General features: G+C 41.2%; 1 protein-coding gene across 9 annotated transcripts in view; it reads left to right on the top strand.

Moving 5' to 3' along the window:
* IMMP2L (inner mitochondrial membrane peptidase subunit 2) overlaps positions 1-21,889 on the top strand; it is an 866,964-nt gene that overhangs the window by 618,851 nt on the left and 226,224 nt on the right. For 8 of the 9 annotated variants that reach the window (XM_039520123.1, XM_039520118.1, XM_039520116.1 and 5 more), the window contains one exon: positions 6,170-6,235. In XM_039520123.1, coding sequence (XP_039376057.1) covers positions 6,170-6,235 — 66 coding nt within the window. Of the gene's footprint in view, positions 1-6,169; positions 6,236-8,415; positions 9,200-21,889 lie in introns of those variants that run through there. The other variant, XM_039520124.1, reaches the window with a different exon arrangement.

The raw sequence follows: 21,889 nt of genomic DNA, 5'->3' as shown, positions 1-21,889 counted from the left end.
GAAACGCTATCAGGGCAAATGGAGCCCATCAATGCTTGCAGACTATTGCTGGACAGTGACAAGAGATGCTCCATTTAATGAATACAAGAGACAAGCCAAGAAGTGCCGAGTAGACACTGAATAGGACTAAACTATGTACATAATAGTTTTTTGCCTTTTGTTTTGTTTTTGGACCTTTGATCTGACCCAGTATGGCCTTTCATATGTTCTTATGCTTTTATACGGATCTCCATTGGAGTGACCTGACTGAGATATATCCCCATTAAGGAGAAAAGGGGAGAAGACACTCTTTTTCTTCCCCTGTTTTGAGAATATCCATTCTCATCCAAGAGATAAGAGGAGAAATATTCCATTTCTCTTCCAGAGCCACTGATGTTGAGTGCTCCCAAGCCAAAAGGTGAAGTGAGACACCCCACACCAAGGGGAAATGGCCCTGAAAGCAGGAGCTTTCCAGCAAGTGAAGGACTTCTAAGCAGGGGTAATAAGAGTCCCTTGAGAGAGAAACAGTACTGGTACAGCAATTGGTGGTATGTGTCATATGGGATAGTGGGCGTGTAGTGGGAGTATATGGAGGTACAGATGGTGGGTGTGTCAATGTGTGAAGGTGAAATGAGTGAGAGTGCTGCTGAACTGATCTCATGAATGGATTTATGGATATCTGTGAGTGTTTTAGTGAGTGACAGTTGTGGGTAGGTAGTGGAAAAGGAGGCAGACCTCTCAGAAGGCTCATGGGAGCAGAGCTAGGTATCAGGAGCAGGGCTGGGGGCAGGAACCAGGAGCATATGCTCTGTTCTTAGTCCCCGCTCCACTCCTGACTTTTTGCACTGCTTTTCTTCCAGTAACCCTACTTAGGCTGGCTCATGTGGCTCTGACCCAGTATGGCTCATCAACCTCAACTCTGACCTGATCCTACAGTGGGACACTGGAATGAACTTTTCCTTCTAACTATGATCCTCTAGACTTAGACCATGTTCTTAAGTCCCCTCCAACCCAGTTCCTGGTCTTGACCTGTGCCCCTGAATTGGGGTCCTGACAGAGTACCTCATTTAAAGAGCATTTGGTTAGCAGCAAGTTATTCTCAGATTTGGTGACTTTTGGGGTCCACTGCATGGCTCACCTATTTTCCTACAGTTTTAATCAAAAAAGGAATTGGGAGATGGACTAGAATTGTGTCTAGGTTAAAATGGTTTTCAGGAGGTTTGTTCTTCTAATGGGTCATTGATATGCTTCCTAATATTGCTTCTTCTTTAAATGTTTTTTTGTAATATTCCTGTACAGTTTGATAGGCACTCAACTTCATAACAAAGGAAAATGAGTGTGTGTGTGTATGTGTGTGTGTGTGAGGTGTTGTGGAGGAAAATGCCAATCTGTCTTTTTGAAAGAACACTATCGAATCTAACTGGAGCAGAGAGATTCAGATTGGTCTGTGAAGTGCAATCTCTGAATTTGAATGCTAAGACTTCGAGAGGCAACTACTAGTCCTCATCATTGTTCTTTATCTCTTCAGTAGGATATTTACTAAAGAAAACTGTGTACACACCATTGCGTTTGGATATAGGTAACTGAAGAAAACTTGTTTCGATAGTGGAGGCTGTGGCACTGAATCAGGGGAGCTTGGGAAGCCAGTTGAGTGAGCGAGGGACTCGCTCATCTCTCTCTCTGAAAACTGTATCGGGGCCTGACTCTCACAAGGATGTCAGAGCAGCGACTTGCTCTTTAGACATGTAAGATCTTTCCTTTTTCTCTGTAATTAAGTTGAAAAGCCTTTGTCTAGTGTAACTTAGGAGAAGTGCAAATCTAGCTATGTTAAGCAAACAGTTCCTTTTGTTGTTAATCCATTTATCCATTTTTTAATAAATCCCATTTTAAGATTAATGTTGTATGGACAACTTCATACAGATATTTGTAAAGGGAAGAAAACTCTGTAACTTGTAAGGAGAGGTGCCAAAGGATAAAGAGTTTCTGGAACCTATTCCCCTTGGTCAGTCTCTGTACGGGATCTGTATGAAGATGCCCCATCCCAGAGAGTGGTGTTGCCATTAGGGTGTGGTGGGTGAACACAAAGGGAGAGACTGAAGTACCAAGTAGGAGATGGGAGTTGGTGGAGGGCGTTGGTCACAGACATGCTGGACAGAATATATTTAAATAAACGTGTGAAGGAGTTGCCTATCTCACAGCTAGAGAGAGAAGAGTGAATAATAATTACAAAACTTTGCCAACATTTGCACAAAATAATTATTTGTAAACAATGTTTTTTTCTCACTTTTTTCTCACTCTCTGAAGCTAGAGAGTGGCTAAAATATTCAGTAACAATCAGTAAGAGCGGCAAAGAGTCCTGTGGCACCTTATAGACTAACAGACAGTAAGAAAGATTTTGAAGCCAGAAATTGCCTACATATTTTCTCTTTATATGTCTTCCATAGCCAGTTGAGATTCCTATCCTTCATTGAGCACCTTCCAGGTGAACCTTTGCAATTACACTAAACTCAGTGGAAAACTGTGACCTTAGAATATTCTCTCTCATCTATGGTCTATTATTTTTTATCTTTAGCCAACTGAAAATCCCTTGTTTAGCAGTATCTATATTTTTTGCATCCTGTTATATCCAGTTCTCATTTGTCTTACATTCATTTTTGCCATTTAAATGAATTCTGATCAAAATATGAATAAAATACTTATTTTATATTACTCTAGCTTTTCTGGCTTAAGATGTTAGAAAACATTTGTGATTTATAATAGTGATGTATGAGGGTTCTTGAAAGCCTCTTTGATAAATCAGTTTTTTAAATGTGTCCTTACTGGCAGAAAAGTGACCACTTTGAGAATGAATGTTCTTACCTCTGATTTAGAATGATGTTTATTCAAGGTCATTACAATTATTGCTGAGTGGGTGCAAATTAACACAGAGGTCAGTAATTACATTACAAAATGTACATGCTAATCAAACAGAAATGCTTGTGAGGGGAATTCAAAAGAACCTTTACAAGTAATGTGTGAGATACAATTTTGAAAGGGCAGACTTAAAATTTGATGGCTCTTTTTATTCATTTTTTAGCAAACACACACTTTTTAGCACATACATTATGTATTACTATTTCCCATTGGTTAGAATACATTTTACAGGAGTACAAGTTCATACTTAGCCTAAATGAATAAGAGATTAAATAAATTACCTGTGAAATTTTACTGAAATGGTTTAATTTACAGTAACTCTAATGGGTAAAAGTAATAGCTCTTCTCTTAGGCCTGATCCCAAGTGAGATATGCTAGTGATGGTAGCAGTGACAAGTACTGTTGGTGCACCAACTACTAGAACCATATGGGCATCTAAAACTTGTTGGGTTCCTCCCAAGAATGACATGCAAAGGGGTCATAAAAACATCTCTATTCTCAGATTGGTAGAGATAAATTGAAGAGATGAGTTGAGTTAGCTTGAAGGAAGGGTACATCAAAGAAGAATCACATTAAATGACTTTATAGAGTAAATGATATCAGGACTTAATTCTAATAATGACTAAATTATCACATTTGAAATTATGGCCTCCCCAGGTTTGAACTGCCATGGCCACATATTGCTCTGGAAGAAACATCCTTTGATCATAGGAGTCTTTCCCACATAGGGATTATAAATTCTTTATCTGTGCTGCACAGATGTCTCTCTGCTTTGATCCCTTTCTTTCTGAGACTCTGGACCTTTCTTTCTGAGACTCTCAGCAATTTGGTCTCTCTTATGCAGACTGGGAATTTGAATCTACATCAGTCCCTAAGCTGACATTTCCTTCCTTGGGCTTGTCTTCACTATATGAAGTATAGTATTATTGTTCCTGTTAACTTGATCCCTGCCTCCAAACAAAATTCCATCATGTGTATGGAGGTAGTAGTAACATGAGTTAGCACGACCAGGGGTATAGGGCAGACCTCAAGTGAGTTTCTATAGATAGCTGCTAATTTGATCTGTTGGGTTTGTAGGGTTGCAGATAAGTACTGTAACACAACAGTCTTGGGGCACCAGTTCTCCAGTGTCTCCCATAATCATCCAAGACCTTTGTGGCCCTTTCTTGCCTGTTTCCTAACCATAAGTAAGGCTAAGATTTTGTTGTGGTTATTTTTAGTAAAAGTCACAACATGTACAGGCAATAAACAAAAATTCACAGAAGCCGTGACCTGTCTGTGACTTTTGCTGCTGCGACTCAATAGTTTCCCCTGCCACCATAATGGCTGGGAGCTGTGGGGTTCCCCCTTTGCCCGTGGCAGCTGGAAGCTGCGGGGTGGGGGGCCCTCCACCCACAGTGGCTGGGAGCTACAGAGTGACCATATTTCCCAAAGAGAAATGGAACACCCCCCAGCCACTCGCCTGAGGTGCCCCCCTCCCCACCTCTCCGCCCGAGGCTGTCGCTCATTGCTGGAACCCTGAGGAGGGCCCCCTCAGGAGTCTGTCACCTGTTGCTAGAACCTTGCAAGGGGCCCCTGTCGCTTGTCGCTTCTATCAGTTGTCACTGGAACCCTACAGGGCCCAGCTGGCTGACAGTTCCAGAGTCCTGCAGCCCCTGGGGCTGAAGCAGAGAATGTCACGGAGGTCTCCAGAAGTCACAGATTCCGTGACTTTCATGACCTCCGTGACATAAAAATAACCTTAATCGTAAGTCATCTACCACTTCAAATAAGCCTCTTTGGTGTTCTGTCCCCCTAGTTTCATGTGGCATCTAGTATATGTGACTGAGCTCATCTCTGGTGAGTTTCCCATCCAAAGTCATCTTTCCTTTGCCTTTGAAGAATGTGCTCTAAGAAGAAGACATAATTGCAGCATGCTGCCAGCTGGCCAGAGGCTGACACTAAGGCTACGTCTACACTACCCGCCGTATCGGCGGGTAGCGATCGATTTTTCAGGGATCGATATATCGCGTCTCATCTAGACGCGATATATCGATCCCCGAACGCGCTTCTATCAATTCCGGAACTCCACCGCCGCGAACGGCGGTGGCGGCATCGACATGGAGAGCCCCGGACATCGATCCCGCGCCGTGAGGACGGGTAAGTTATCGATATAAGATACTTCGACTTCAGCTACGTTATTCACGTAGCTGAAGTTGCGTATCTTATATCGATTTTTCCCCTTAGTGTAGACCAGCCCAAAGACACTGGTGGATTTCTGGAGTGAGGCTAGCAGGGCCCAGGATGTCAGGAGCAGGAACTGTGATGCAAAGCTCTGTAATGACATTTCTAACAAGCTGGCTAAGCTCGGAGTTTAAAGTACAGAACCTCAGTCAGTGCCAGGAGAAAATTAAAAGCATGGGCTACCTGATGGCCTTTCTTTAAAGCAAACAAATGAAAACCTATATTAAGAGAACATGGAAAAATTAGATTGTTTGCGCAGTTAAGTATTTCCAAGTCAAAAACTGGGGAAAAAAAGATACACGATGTGCACATGTGAGTTATAGAAATGTTTTTAATATTATACTGCGTATGTACATAGTAGTATGATTTTATGTCTTAATGTATATGCAGAAGGGTGTAGAATTCAGGTTGTATATGCAGGCTTATCTTTGCTTCCTGATTATTAAGTGTGCAACTGTATCACACTCAACATAGTGTTGTATGAGAAACAATTTTCAACTAACACTTGATACATTAGGACACTTTGTATAAAGCTGAAACTTTTAGAAAATTCTACCTGTTTTTCTAAACTCCTTCTTTGTTTTCCTATGCAAGATTTGCCTCAATTAGTATGATAAATATTAATCTCATTTTAAGACTTTTTTCAAAATGAATGACATGAATATTTAAATACACTATACTATTAAAGTTTGATGGAAAATTCAGGTTTAAATGTATTAATTTATTTGCAAAGGTTCCCACATCATCAATAATGGGACATTCTAATTTCATCAGTGTCAAGTGTCTTCCCCATTTCTTCTGCTATAAAAAGAGTGTTGATTATCTTAGACTTTGCATTCAGCTGATATTTTAGCCCCAGTTTTTTCATGATAGTTTGAAATAAGAGTGATAACTGTGGCTTCACTTTAGCTGGAACATCATGATTGATGCCATATCAGGGAGAACATGGAATCCCATAATGACTTTAATAGTGCCTATTTCTTTGTTGAATTTCTTTTCATTTTCTTAAAACAACAGGCACATTACTGATTGTGTAACCTTATCCCTTTCCCAGGTCTCCTAAAAACCCTGAACAGAAGATCATTAAACGAGTGATTGCTCTTGAAGGAGACATTGTCAAGTAAGTATTTTGAGCCTTAATCTGACTTCTAATAGGAACACTGTGGCTTTTCAGTAAATTTTGAATGAGTATCTTAGATGACAACTTTCTAGTATTTTCTTGCTATATATTCTTAACAGGGATGTCAGTGTCAATCTTTTTTAATGAGATAAGAAATGTTACACAAAGGTAACCTTATGAAGATTATGCAGTTGCAAATCCTGCTCACCATCTACAGTATTTGATTCCCCCATTGCAAATTTATGCCAGGCAATTGCAAAGGAATTTTTATACATGAGCACAGTCTTTCTGGTAGGACTGATAATATTTATACAGTAGTTGGCAGGTATAAAGTTCACACCTGTGTGAACTATTGTACTCAGTGTATCTATCCTCATTGCAAAGTTTTTGGGGGAATATACAGCACCCTTACAGCAAAAGACTTTATCCAGAGGGTTTACAGAAGAATTGAGCTCTGAAGAGCTCATAGAAGAATCAGGAGAAGAAAACACTGGATCAGGAGGGTTTATAGAAGAATAGAGCTTTGTTTCTAGGTTTTGGGTGTCCTGGGAATGAGGCCTTTCTAGAACTAAGAAAAATTAAGGATCAAGTTTATGAGACGATGCCTAAAAGTGTGTGCATTTTCTACACATTTTAACCCCTCAATAATGATAAAGCCCTCCTCTTATGTAGCACTTTTTATCAGTAGTTCTCCAAGTGCTTTGCGGAGGAAGTCAGTATTGTCCCTGCTTTGGTCAGAGATCAAAGGCTGTAGTGTTCTCAGTCCATTACAACCACTTATTTAGCATAGAATTGGCTCTCCTTACCTGGCTGTATGGTTCCCCTACCCCAGTCAAAAGGTCACTCTTCTACTTTGTGCTGCAATTGGACATTTGGAGTTCTACCTCTAGAGTGGCCAGCACTGCTGAAACTGCTAAGTGCATGCTGGTTAATCAGCTGTTCTTCTGTTCCCTCTTGGCCTGTATCTCTTACTGCTGTTGTTGCCCATTCAACACACCCACCTATCTTTCCACTCCCCCCTACAACAAAAACCAAACCAAGCAAAAATTAAAAAAATACAACAAAAAAGGCACTCACAAAATCCTGTTACTTATTCTTAAATCTGGTGGGCCTATTGTTTAATATGGCTCTGGAGGAGACTGGCTATCAACAGGTTTGACTTCACACCAATCATGATTTTATAGACCTAAATGCAGGGGCAGCTCCAGGCCCCAGCACGCCAAGCGCATGCTTGGGGTGGCAAGCTGCAGGGGGCGCTCTGCAGGTGCCACGAGGGTGGTAGCCCGCCTGCCATGCTTGGGGCGGCAAAATCCCTAGAGCCACCCCTGCCTAAATGGAGAAAGTAAATAGGGAAGTGTTATTTACTCCTTCTCATAACACAAGAACTAGAAGTCACCAAATGAAATTAATAGGCAGAAGGTTTAAAACAAACAAGAGGAAGAATTTCTTCAAAGAACACACAGTCAACCTATGAAACTCTTTCCTAGAAGATGTTGTGAAGGCCAAGACTATATCACAGTTCAAAAAAGAATTAAATTAATTCTTGAAGATAGGGCCATCAATGGCTGTTGGCCAGGATGGACAGGGATGGTGTCCCTAGCCTCTGATTGCCAGAAGCTGGAAATGGGCAACAGGGGATGGTTCAATTGATGATTACCTGTTCTGTTCATTCCCTCTGAAGCACTTGGCATTGGCTACTGTCAGAAGACAGGATACTGGGCTAGATGGACTTTTGGTCTGACCCAGTATGGCTGTTCATATGTTCTTATTTATTTGAACCTTAAGCCCACCTGGCCATTGACACACCCATTTTGTCACAAGGGCCACAATGACTCACAACAGATCTATGGGTATGGTAAATGCATACATTTGCAACCTGACAAATTCTGTGCTGACATTAATTCCATTAACTTCAGTGAAGTTAATGCCAGCAGAGAACTTTGTTCAATATATTTAGAACTTCAGAGAGACCCTTAAGTACACTGATAGTTATTTTTATTATTAGTATAGTTAGCTCAGTGTACTGGTATTCTAAATATATAATAGATAATAAAGGGTAAATTTCCAAAGGGCTGAAACCCAACACCCCTTTGTATAGATGCAGTTATTGACACAAATCTAAGTATTTGCACCTCTGTCTTGATTAGCATGCATAATGTTGTTACCTTTTCTGGCACCAGCATTGCCCTTCTGCAAAGCATTCTCAGATGCACGAGGACTTGCAAACTGGCTTCTCATTGGAGGAGAAATCTAGACTGTCAGCCCAAAACCAATGTCCAGTTCCCAGGGAACAACTTGCTTCAAGAATTGATTCTACTTTGAGACCAAGGTGGACAGAAAAGCCTGATGCTGCTCATATAGCTCACTCTCCAGGGACCATTGCCTATACTCAAACCTTGCATAACAAAAAGTTACAAAATTAACAACAACATATGTCTTCCCAAGTCTGAACGTTTGCTTACATGCCCAAAACCTATAATACTTGGAAGGCTATGTGAAACAGCAGCCCTGAGTGACATCTTCTATGGCAATCTGTCTTCATGCAATGGCTTCTTTCTGTGCCATTTGGCAATATATTTGCCTAAGTGTTGTAGCTAAAAGGGAAAGATTAACAACCAGTTTTGTGGTTCCTCATTCATTTCCCTAGGAATGTTGTTGAAAATGGATAGCAAAATAAATCAATTCCAAATGATCCTACTTATTATTTTATAATATTAACATTTTACAATGTGGTTCTTGAGTACGTGTGTGGTGGGGAGAGAGTTTCAGAAACATCTAAGGAAATTAGTCATCCAGTTCCCAGAGATACTTTTGAAAAATCCCACCCATGATGATAAATATACACAAATCTCAAGTGCCTTCCAATATTGAATGATTCTTGAACTATTTTGGTTAATTTCTGGTTAGAACCATACTCAGAAAAATACTTACATTTTATAACTTACCTATACACATTTTGTACCATTGGAAGAGATCTTTGGAAAATGTACAACCTTTTCCCTAGAAATACATACAGAATATAAATACAGGTTTATATGTGACAATTTTTTCTCTAAAATTTGAGTTCTTTTATTGATTATTTTCTGTTATGGTGTTAAAAGGAGATATGTGACTAAAACAGGTAAACCATCAGCAATTTACAGCAAATTTGGTGACCTAAGATATGTGACAAAAACACAATCAGACATTTGAAGACACGTGTTTTTCAGAAGCAAAATAAAGTTAGTATTGTATCAACCCAATATACTATGTTTATTAATATGTTGCATCAAATTACCTGGCCAGCATGAAATGATATTATGAGTTAAACAAAACATAAATTGGAATATGCAGAAAATATATTCATGAGAACTAAATTCAACCTCTGCTTAGTTCATTGAATAATTGCAATGAAAATGTTTGGAAGTCTCAAGCACTTCAGGTAACAGAAAATTTACCCCTATTCTAGCTAGGAAGAATTTTGCTGCTCTTCAGGTTTACCTGTACTTTGAACCATCTTTTAAAGTAGTTTATGAGTTATGGTAGACGTGCTGTCATACACTCTTTTGGTAGGGACAAAACTTGTTATTGTCCTAGAGGTCTAGTGTGCAAGCTGCTCCACTCCTAATTCCAGGGCTTGGAAACAGATGGTTTGTGACCAGACGCCACACTGGCACTTTCATTGTTTCCCACGCCTGTCACTTCACTGATTAATCAGAGCCGCTCCATGTGCTGAAGGACAGTTGTTCCCTCAACACATGGAACAACCCAGTGCTCTCTCTCCTTTTCTTCTTGAAATCACAGCACTGGAGTTGTGCCAGCAACGAGTATGCTACAGAATGGCAGCTCCTGCCTTCTCAACTCCTCACTCAGCCTGAGGGGTGCATATCAGTTTGAGGAGACCAGTTGTGTGTGTATCAATTGTTGAGGGGGTCTTTGGGCAGTATGTGGGATGTGGGGGAGGAAGCTGTGTTTGTATTAATTGTCTGTGGTGTTGTAATATCAGTTGAGGAGGCTTGTGTAAGTGTGTATATTGATTGTGGCTGGAAGTCTGTGTGAGGGCGTGTGTGTGGATTTATGTGGAGCTTTGGGTATGAGGAGGGTCTGCAGTGTGTGTGCAGTCTGTCAAATATGAGCAGTTTTGTAACAGGTATGTGTGAGTGTGTATGGGGGGTTCTGCATGGGGTGGCCAGTATCAGTTGTAGTTAGGATCTGCATTGTGTGGAGATCTTGTCTGTATCAGTTGCTTGTTGATGAGGGCAGAAATAATGTTGGGAGACAGAATTAAATGGTTTGTACTGTAGGAAGTGCCAGAAAAAAATTGGTGTTGGATGACTGAATTAATTGGTTTGTTATTTCAGTAGTGGCAGTGATGAGAGAGGCTTTGCCAGGGATTGGAACTAGTGGCACATTAGCAAGCAATGCTCCACTGGGTGGATGATGGGCAAGGAGTTCTTAGCAAAATATGGACTGTAGCACCACTCTCTCGAAGAGTAATGCCTGGTGAAAGTGTGCACTGAATTCCACGGTGCTACTTTGGACACTTTCACCAAGGGAACATGCCTAAGGCAGGCCACTAATGAGTGGCTCTCATGGAGTGGGGATTTTAAACCAGGAAGTACTGGTTTCCTAGCTAAGATGTAACAATGTTCTATACATCTCCCAATCCAGGATGGAAGTCTGTTTGGCAATGGGTTCTCCCAGGAATCTCTCCACATATGCTCTAAATAACCTGTTAGATTTTCTAAAGGACTTGGTCTTTTCCATGGAAAAACAGAGCACTTTATTTGCATCTAGGGTACTGATGACATGCTTCTTTTGGTGAGAGTGAGAGCTCTGCCTTGAGATAGGTGGAAATCTAAGACCACAGTAGGCATGAAGCCGAGATGGTGACTTGTCGTTGTGGACCACAGACAGAATAGAGTTATCTTGAAGTACTAAGCTCATGCACCCTTCTAGCAGACATCATCGTGATTGGAAGTTCACTTTAATCAATTTCCCACAAGGGGGAAGGCCCTATAAGAAGAAAGAGGTTATTTTCAGTAAGTGTTCACGCTACTCACTCACCTTCCTTTCTATGTTGATGTTCTATATAACATCAGGACCCTGTGATTTCAGAGAAGGAACTGAGGTGGTTGGGAGGTGCACTTTCTTACAGAGAGCAAGGCAATTATTTCACCCTTGTGCACTCCCCAGCAGACATGACTTTTCAAAGCTGTTTTGCAGCTTGACAACAAAGCCGCCATATCCCACGAATGTGAAGGCGCAGAGTGATTTTCAAGGAAGAACAGCAACTGTTAAGTCCTGCCCAGCTTTTTTCCTCTTTTTATAAGTATCAGACCCCCTACCTAAATTTCCAATAGTGTAATAATCTCTGGAACTGAACAAATGGCGATCCTAATTAGAGGTGAGCAAAATTTTTCTACCAGAACAGTTTTTGGAAAAAAATGTAGATTCAGGTCAACCAAAACATTTCGTGAATTCATGTTGAATTCACTGAATTGTTTCAGTTGAAAAGTACCCTTAAAAATACCTATTGAAAAAAATCTAAACTTTCATTTACACTTTTTAAAAACAAAAAATGTCAAGATTTTGATTCAAAATGACTTTGTTTTAAGGTTTTCTTCAATTTGATTTTTAATTTTTTTTAAATGATTTAAAAGCTCAGAATTGAAACAAAACATTTAGTTTGGGTGAATTTTGTTCAACACAAAATGTTGTTTTTTTTAAATTCGCTGAAAAAAAATTCAGTACTTTTTTTTCCTGATTGCCTGCAAATTGATAAAAAATCAATTATATGCACTGCTCTAATCCCAACCTACCCTTAATGAAGGGTATCACTGCTGCATATTTGAATAATGGGGAGTGCAAGATTTAATGTGGTTTTAGTGTTAACATGGGAAAGGGAAATAGCAAACTCAGAATAATGCTGTGAGAAATGTTACACACACAATAGAAGTGAAGAAAAATGCTTAGCTGATGAGGTCTTAAATCACACTGTTATCAGATACAACAAACACAACGTAATACAAATTGACATAAATGCTGGATTATGTTACCAGTGTCAAGAAATACAGCATCCTGCTTCTTTTAAATATGATATTATCTAAAAAGCTATCTGCCTTTAAAATAACTGTCATGGAACAGCAACATATTTGTATCTAGCTTGTTCTGAATAGATTATACAGAAGTATGTTGACCTAGCTTTCAGAATATGTTGTCATAAATGCTGTGTATTTCATGCCATTAACCAAAACAAACGTAGCTAGCTTTTTATTATGTCTTGTCTTGAGTGCTGCAGACAATGAAAGTAATATTTAGACAAAGCCATTACTACTATAGAAAAGGTTTCTTTACAGTTGTTTTTTTAAATATTCATTTATTGTGTCCTCTGCTGCATAAAAAGGCTAGTTTTGCTTTCTTCATGTGTAAAAGCTAAGAGTAAATATAAAATAATAAATTCATACACTTTAAAATATACAGGGTTCAGTTGTAATTTTGGCAGACCACAACAAAGGAAAGACCAGCACTGGGACCACTGGGGCTTTGTTTTGTAGATTTTCCATGTATCAAAAATAATAAAGTACACATTTTTTCATCCTTTAAAACCTGCTGTTGGGGACTGAAAATACTGCGAACTCAGTGAATAAAAAATCCTGGCATTTCACTTCTGAGACCTTGGTTCCAGTCTAGCTGGCAGTCCCAATGAAGTGAGTTAGGTGGTGTCTTTTAAATTCCCAGCATAGTATAGTCCACATCACCATCCCATCACAGACAATTTGACTTTCAGCAGTTAGCAGCAATTCTTCGTTGGGAGATTTCAAAGAACAGGCAGAAAATCACCTTTCAGCCCTAGAGAGATGTTATAGGTCAGCACTAATAGCACTGCTGGACAGTGTGCAAATCTCACACAGCACACATCCCGTAGATGAGACTTTATTTGTCTTCCATGAATTCACAGCAGAATTCACTCTGTAGAAAGGAAATCATAAAAAAAAAACCATTGTAGACTATTTAAATGATAATTCTTCCAAGAGAGGGGCTACGTTACAAAAAATCAATATTATCTAATTTATTAAAAATAAGTGTGGGTATTAGGAAACACATTGAATCACTAGAAATTAAACATTTTAAAACCAATTTATCTTAAATGCGCTACTGAAGATACAAAAATCTATAGTAATCTATCACAGATGGTTGAGTCGTGCTATGTACAGTCCCAGAAATAATTAAGTTTTATGAGAAGAAAAACTGTACCAAAATTGTATTTTTACTAGTAAAACTTAAAACGATGGCTATTTAATAACATACTGTGCTGGTTTTTTGTAGCCATTGCCATAATCTGATGTTATGAGTCTACTTGTCTTAGACCATAGTTTGATATTTAGCTCTAGTGATAGACTGGAAATGGACCCTCTGTCCCCACCAGAGGAAGGCTTTATTAAAAACAAACAAACTTTTATCCAGGGTTATCATTAGATTAGTAGAGGTCAATGTTCAGAATCCTGAATATTTGAACACGAGATCAATGTATTTTTCAAGTGTTTCTTGCTGTTGCTTCTCCCTTTATCCATCTATCTTCAGACTAAGTGCAAATAACAGAAGCTTTGGGTGGTTGTGTGAGAAGTGACTGCGTCTCTTAGAGATTGTATCTCTAGCACTAATTATGGGGTGGGAGAGGCAGATGGTAGTACCACCTATTAAGGTTCCTTGACACCTCCTGTTATAAGCCATATGTGCTGAAATTTTACACGCTGGGTATCTACATGCTCAGGGCTGGATTTTCCCTTCAATTACAGAACTGTACTGCTAGGGGCTTAGCTAGGTCCAGGCACCTGAAGTGAGAGTACAAAGATTGTCTCTCCTGTGCTCTCAGTGACCTCCCTACTGGCATCAGGCATCATGGAGGAGGAAGCTCCCTGATTTGAATTCAGAGGTGACAAGATGTGGACCTACTGGGGGAAGTAGATTGGGACAAAGCTTGTGGTGAGAGTGAGACTGTGACTGGTGGAGGAAACAGGGAAGCTAGGGGGTTATGGTGGAGGGGACTGTGACTGGGGGTGCAAAGGGGACTGGGAGCTAGGGGAGGATATGAGGGGGACTGAGATTGGAAGAAGAGTCACTAGGTGAGACTGGGACAGCTAGGTGAGAAGAATGAGGCTGGGACAAGGAATCAGGAATGAGGAAGAGACAGGACTGGGACAAAGAGAGGATGGAGGCTATTGGGCAGAATAGACTGAGTCCACTAGAACACACTCCCCTCCAGAGCCTAGAATAAAACCCAAGAATGCTGAGTCTCACCTTTCCTTCTATCAGCAAATATCTGAGAAACCCATTGGCAAAGTGTCCCATCCCCCTCTAGTTCCTGTCCACAGAGAGGATGACAACCTACTATCGCTATCAGTTACTCCATTAGCTCAAGTGGCAGCAGGGCCGCACAGGGGGGGGGCAAGTGGGGCAATTTGCCCCAGGCCCCGGGCTCTGCAAGGGCCCCCAAGAGAATGGATGAGGCTCCCGCCTTAGCCCCGGCCCGACCCCGCCTCCCCCCCACTCCTGGAGCCTCAGCGCATCCAGCAGCGTCCCTGAACAGTGGCGCAGCGTGACTCCGGCGGGGCCTGAGCTCCGTCCCGCTCAGAGCCACGTGGTAAGGGGGCGGGGCTGCGAGCTCCGGGCCGAGCGGAGGGAACTCAGGCCCTGCTGGAGCTCGCAGACCCACCCCCTTACCACACGGCTCTGAGCGGGGCGGAGCTCAGGAGCCCCGCCGGAGGCACATTGCAGCTGTTGAGGGAAGCTTCTGGATACGACGTGCTGAGGCTTCGAGTGAGGGGGGAGCCAGGGGTAAGGGGCCGGGGCCAGGGGGTTGGCTAAGGGGCAGGGAGTCCCAAGGACAGTCAGGGCACAGGGAGGGGGCAGAGGTTGGGGGAGGGGCAGTCAGGGGACAGGGAACGGAGGGGTTGGCTTGTGGGCATTCCAGGGGTCTGTCAGGACTCAGCATGGGGGTGATAGGGGTTGGGGCAGTCGGGACAGGGAGCAGGGGTGGGGTCTGGGGTGGTGGTGGGGGTTTCTGGCGGACGGTGAGGGGACAAGGAGCAGGATGGGTCGGAGATTCTGAGGGGGGTGGGCAGTTGGGGGGCAGGAAGTGGGGGGGTCAGATAGGGGGCAGGGCCAGGCTGTTTGGGAGGCACAGCCTTCCCTACCCTAAAGCTCATTCAGCAGTTTGAGGCTTGCAGAAGAGCCAAGATGTTAGCTTTTCCATTAGGGCTACCATCCCTTTCACTTCTCAAATGCCAAATTATAGTCTATATTTAATTTCAGTGCCATAGAGAGATTCATGTCAGGGGAGGGTAGCTTCATTTAAAATTAGCCACTGGGGGAGGGATCACATGAGAAGAGCAATATCCTATACCACCTACCTCCTTCCCAACCCTACCAAGGGAGACCCCCCCTCCCCCACATTCCCTGAGGCTTCAGAGGGGTTAATTCAGTGGTTCTCAAACTTTTGTCCTGGTGACCTCTTTAACATAGCAAACCTGACTGTGACCCCCTCCCCCCCATATAAATTGAAAACACTTTTTTATATATTTAACACTATTATAAATGCTGGAGGCAAAGCGGGGTTTGAGGTGGAAGCTGACAGCTCGCAACCCCCAGTAATAACCTTGTGACCCCCTGAGGGGTCCCGACCCCCAGTTTGAGAACCCCTGGGTTAATTTAATGTTAACACCCTGTGTCCATTCACATGCATGTGCTATTTTGAGCATGTCAGTTTTCACAACATAGGCTCATCCCAGATTCTGGAACAAGCTCAAATGCTCAGTTCGTGGAGTATGTACATAGTCTATACTAAAGACAAACCCACATTAACCGTCTCCAGTTTGTGAGAGACCCCATGGAGCCAGTCTCTAGGAAACAGATAAATGCATGGAGGTTAAGTCCATTAATGGCTGTTAGCCAGCATGGCTAACGAATGGTGTCCCTAGCCTCTGTTTGTCAGAGGGTGGAGATGGATGGCAGGGGAGAGATCACTTGATTATTACCTGTTAGGTTCACTCCCTCTGGGGCACTTGGCATTGCCATTGTCAGTAGACAGGATACTGGGCTGGATGGACCTTTGGTTTGACCCAGTATGGCTGTTCTTATGTTCTAACCTAAATGAACCCAAAGTTATAGAGACAGATATGAGTCAAGGAAGCCAGCAGAGTATCAGAAACCTGGAAAAATCTCTGACTGGATGGGCTCAGGCATTTGGTTAAAAGCTGAGGTGGTTCAAAAGTTTTGGATTTTTTTTAAGCAGAATTTTTTATTGTTTCTTTAAACAATCAAACACAACAAGCAGCAAATATTTGGCCACACACTTCTGAAACCCCAAATCATATTCAGGTGTTGGCAGACTAATTTCAGCTTTTCAATTAAAAAAACCACAACAAATTTTGAAGGAAAGCAGACATTGTCTGTGATTTTTTTCAGCTTTTTAAAAACCCCTAGTTTTCGATCAAAAAAAAGTTTTGACGGAAAATATTTGTCCAACCGTTTTAATGAGCTTTAGTGCCTTTTAGCACTAGCTGATTCTGAGACCCAGTGATACCTTGTAAAGAAGTTTTTTCAAAACTGAGTTTGTGCTGAGATGCGGAAGGTTTATTTTTCCCAGGGCTGCCCATGGTGGGGAGCAAGTGGGGCAATTTGCCTGGGCCCCAGAGGGACCCCCACAAGAATATAGTATTGCAATTTTTTTATGGAAGAGGCCCCCGAAATTGCTTTGCCCCAGGCCCCCTGAATCCTCTGGGCGGTCCTGAGTGGCAGAGGTCTCTGTGATGGACCTACAAGTTCCAAGCCTGCTTATGACTCATGTAGGTATCAGTATAATACCACATGGTGGATTTTCTGTTTTTATTTTGTTTGCTTTAAAAAAAAGTATGAATTTTTCTCTCAGTCTCACACACACTATGTTAAAGAACATTAATAAGATGGCTTAGGCAACCTTAATTCTGGCACTTCCTAACCTTTGAGTGCTTGACACTGCAACCTTAATAATGTTCTATTAATTTAGGGATTTTTGTGTTTGTAATATATATTTATAGTGAAATTTCACCTTAAATTAAAAGTTTGTGGTGTAACCGCTTTGTCTTCTACCTGTAGTTCACCATAGTTTTAATTTGGAACTTTAGGAAACATCCCAGTTAAGGCTTATGCAATATGCTCGTCAATATTAATTTGTAGGTGCTGATGGGATCTGTCAAGTCAATATAAACTTCAGACAGACTTAAGTTATAATAGTTGATCATGAGTCTTCAGCACTGAGACAATCCTGAAAGCCCCCAGCATGGAATTTCCATCGATTTCAATGTGATTTCCATACATTTATATAAATGAAAATGATATGAATATGTATTGGTACAGTATCAGTAAGCTGGAGAAATATTCTGTCAATGCTTGTGAGAGTTTGTTTAGTTTTCCTGTGTGTACAGTTAGCTTCAAACGATCAGTTGGCCTCTTGGCTCAGAAACCAAACTCAGTCAACAAAGCTTGACCTTCCAAAATTTTGATTTACTCAGCTCTATTGTGAAGGATTCAGAAGAGATGTGTGTGACGGGTTGGATCACAAAAACCCCTTTGGGAACTGCCAAGTGATGTGCCAAGACTGCATCTGCCCCGCTTTCCTGCCCTGGCAGCTTGGGACCTCAGTGCCCTGCCTGGTTTGAGCCAGACCCGCTAGCCTACTGCAAACTCAGACCCAGGTCTGAACCACATCCCCTAACACCTGTAAGCTTAACTGAAAGCAGCTTAAGAAGTGTTCCTGTCTTTAACACTCAGATGCTCAACTCCCAATGGGGTCCAAACCCCAAATAAATCCATTTTACCCTGTATAAAGCTTATACAGGGTAAATTCATAAATTGTTCACCCTCTATAACACTGATAGAGAGAGATGCACAGCTGTTTGCCCCTCCAGATATTAATACGTATTTTGGGTTAATTAATAAGTAAAAAGTGATTTTATTAAATACAGAAAGTAGGATTTAAGTGGTTCCAAGTAGTAACAGATAGAACAAAGTGAATTACCAAGGAAAATAAAATAAAACCCACATGTCTATGTCTAATACAGTAAGAAAACTGAATACAGATAAAACCTACCCTCAGAGGTGTTCCAGTAAGCTTCCTTTTACAGACTAGTCTCCTTCTAGTCTGGGTCCAGCAATCACTCACACCCCCTGTGGTTACTGTCCTTTGTTCCAGTTTCTTTCAGGTATCCTTGGGGGTGGAGAGGCTATCTCTTGCGCCAGCTGAAGACAAAATGGAGGGGTCTCCCAGGTCTCTCAGAAATAGACTTTCTTTTGTGGGTGGACACTCCTCCCTCCCCGTGTGTAGAATCCCAGGTACAAAGTGGAGTTTTGGAGACACATGGGCAAGTCACATGTCCATGCATGACTCAGAACTTACAGGTAGCAGCCATGGTTCATATGCTACCTTGAATGTCCTCAAGGAGACTTCTTTTGTGGATTGGAGCCTTCCAAGATCCATTGTTTGTTAAGTGTTTCTTGATTGGGCACTTAATTTGCACATTCCTTTCTCAAAAAACTGACCAAATGCTTTACAAAGGCTACTTACAAATCAAGCAAGTACACAGCCAATATTCATAACTTCGAACACAAAAATGACACATGCATACAAATAGGATGATTAGATTCAAGAGATCATAATCTTTACATAGATATGTTACATGGCATATGTAACATAAAACATATTCTAGCTATGTCATATATACATTCATAAGCATATTTCCATAAAGCCTTATGGGGTGCAACATCACAATGTGATTGCTTTGCACTTGATTTTTGTAAATTTCTCCTCATATAGAATGTGTAGGCTTGGCTTCTAGTAAAACATCCTCTTGTTTGTGAAATGAGAATGTTTGAGATAGAAACCACTGAGAGACAATAAAGATGATACCCCAACAACATTAATTTTACAGAGTTGCTATTCAGAGTAGAACTAGGAGCGCAAACAAAGAACAAATATAAAGTTTCTGTGGAAGAGAGAACACAAAGTGACTGACTCGGTAGCATTCTGTATCAGCACTGAAACACAAATGGCATCTGCCTCACAGTTGATCCTGCAACAAGGAGAGAGAGAGACGTTTACATTTAAAGCAGTTCACTGAACTCAATAACTGCATCTCTTTTAAGATTACAAAGTTATGAACTGTGGTCTACAAAAATAATTCTAATCTACTATTGTCATTAATGATGATGTGGGAGAAAACTTTTTAAAAGATATGTAGACTTTTAGGCATAGCATTCCTGCTGACTTTATATGGAAATCATATGGCTAAAGCACTGCACTGTTCTTTGCACAGTATACACCAGTATGTGGATGCAGTAATGACATAATTCTTTCTCTTCAAACATTTCTCTCAAATATTCAATAAAATATTGTTAGCAATAATGGTGTATAGTACCACACTGCCAATGTGTTTGTAAATATTGCATGGAATCTGGAGAAAGATATTGCAGTTAATTTAAAAAAAATCCATAAGCTCATATTTCCCTGTCAGAAACTACCAAAGGACAAGAACACCACAAAGTGTGATTCAGGAGGCGAGGGGGCAAAAAAGTGGCTTTGGCCACCCAGACTCTGGCTGTACTAGGGGCTAATGCAATCCCTGCTGTAAATTACAGCAGCCCTGAGGCATACAACTTACAGCAGTTTCCCTACAGCTACTTATGGGTTGCCGTGCAGAACAGAATAGCTATATCACAGGGCACTGTGGTTCTCTTTTCTGGTGTGGTGTGGCAGGGCAGAGACCAGAATCTGTCCCCAAAAGCATATAATTGATTTCTTATTGGGAGGTTGGTGGTGGTGGGGGGAATACCAGTCACACCTGGTCTGGTATTGGTTTTCAGATACATTAACCATTTTTGGTGTAGTACTTTCTTTGTTAGAGGGTTAGACAGGTATAGAAGTTTTGTCACGATCTCTTTGAGAAAACCTGGGCAAGCAATCATTTGTAGAGCTTTTGCTTTCAAAAAAACATCCATTTTTCAATGAACTTGATGTAGTGCCAAGATGTCAGGGTTTAGAAACAACACACAAGACTAATAATCTCAATGGGAGGCTCAAAAAGATTGTCTTTACGAAAGAAAAAAAAAAGATAAGTAGCAAGTCAGTAAAATGCATGAATGTTTGAAAACTAGTTATTTAATAGTTAATAACCATATTAATCTATTTATTTTCATGTCACAATTTATATTATTTCATTTATTATAATCTCTGCAACAGACAAAAATTTTCAAGCCTAGGTGCCTAAAGCTAGATTTCAATAGCCTTATTTAGGCACCTAAATAAAAGATGGCCTGGTTTTTCAGAAGTTCTTTATCTTTTCAGATAAAGTGTTTCCTTTACCTAAGAATTGACAATTGAAATGAGGTGGGGGGATTATCACAAATATTGAAGTGACTGTATTAATGGTCAAGGTTGTCATCATTTATTATTATTACAGTAGTGCTTAGACCCCTCAGCCAAGATCAGGGCTCCATTGTGCTGTGCACTGTACAGGTACAGAATAAAAATCAGCCACGGCCCTGAAAAGCTTAGAGTATAAAGACTCAAATCTGTGAACACTCAGACATATGCTTAACTTTAAGCACATGAACAGTCTCAACAGCACATGATGGAGAACTCAAGTACAGAGAGATTGTGTCATGTGCCTGAGATCATACAGAAAGCCTGTGGCACAGCTGTTGTTGAACCCTGATCTCTTGCTTCCTTATCCCAGTGCATTAATCACAAAACCATTCATTCTCCTTAAAGTTGATAAATGCAAGTTTTAGGGTACTGTCTGTACCTGATTGGAGACAAGCTTGAAATTCTGGGATTTAGTTGTGTTTAAGGCCTGCTCCTGCTCCCAATGTATCCAAGGCAAAACTCCCATTAACTCTAATGGTGCAGGTTCAGGCCTTTGGTATTTTTACAAATCAAAGGGATACAAAGGGATGGAACAAAATGAGCACTATACATAAGTAAATCCTCCTGCTTGTTACTCCTTTTTGGACAGCAATAATGCTCCTTCTGCACTTTTTCTCCCTTCACTCTTTATTGAGTGTAGGCATGTGAAGCTCTAATGGCAGCATAGTTCCTAAAGGGGTCATACTGCCAGGTGGATGATGGGCCAGGAGAGCAGGGATGATGGGGAGGAGGGATAGCTCAGTGGTTTGAGCATTGGCCTGCTAAACCCAGGGTTGTGAGTTCAATCCTTGAGGGGGCCACTTAGGGATTTGGGGCAAAAATTGGTCCTGCTAGTGAAGGCAGGGGGCTGGACTCAGTGACCTTTCAAGGTCCCTTCCAGTTCTAGGAGATTGGTATATCTCCAATTATAAAATATAAAATAAAATAAGCACGAAAGGGCAGACTCTGCAACAGCTTATTCTGGAAACTACTACTTCTTCAAGCAGTGTCTTGGTGGGTGTGCCACTTTAGGTGACTAAAAACCCACTTCTTCAGATGCATGTAGTGAAAATTACAGATGCAGGCATTATTATACTGACACATGAAGAGAAGGGAGTTACCTTACAAGTGGAGAACCAGTGCTGAGAGGGCCAATTCAATCAGGGTGGATGTAGTCCACTCCCAATAATTGATGAGGAGGTGTCAATACCAGGAGAGGGAACTAACTATGATCA

Source organism: Mauremys reevesii, linkage group 1 (assembly GCF_016161935.1).
Source record: "Mauremys reevesii isolate NIE-2019 linkage group 1, ASM1616193v1, whole genome shotgun sequence".
NCBI classification, from domain to species: domain Eukaryota; kingdom Metazoa; phylum Chordata; order Testudines; family Geoemydidae; genus Mauremys; species Mauremys reevesii.
The sequence above is the reverse complement of the archived record's forward strand: the minus strand, read 5'-3'. Positions and strand labels throughout refer to the sequence as shown.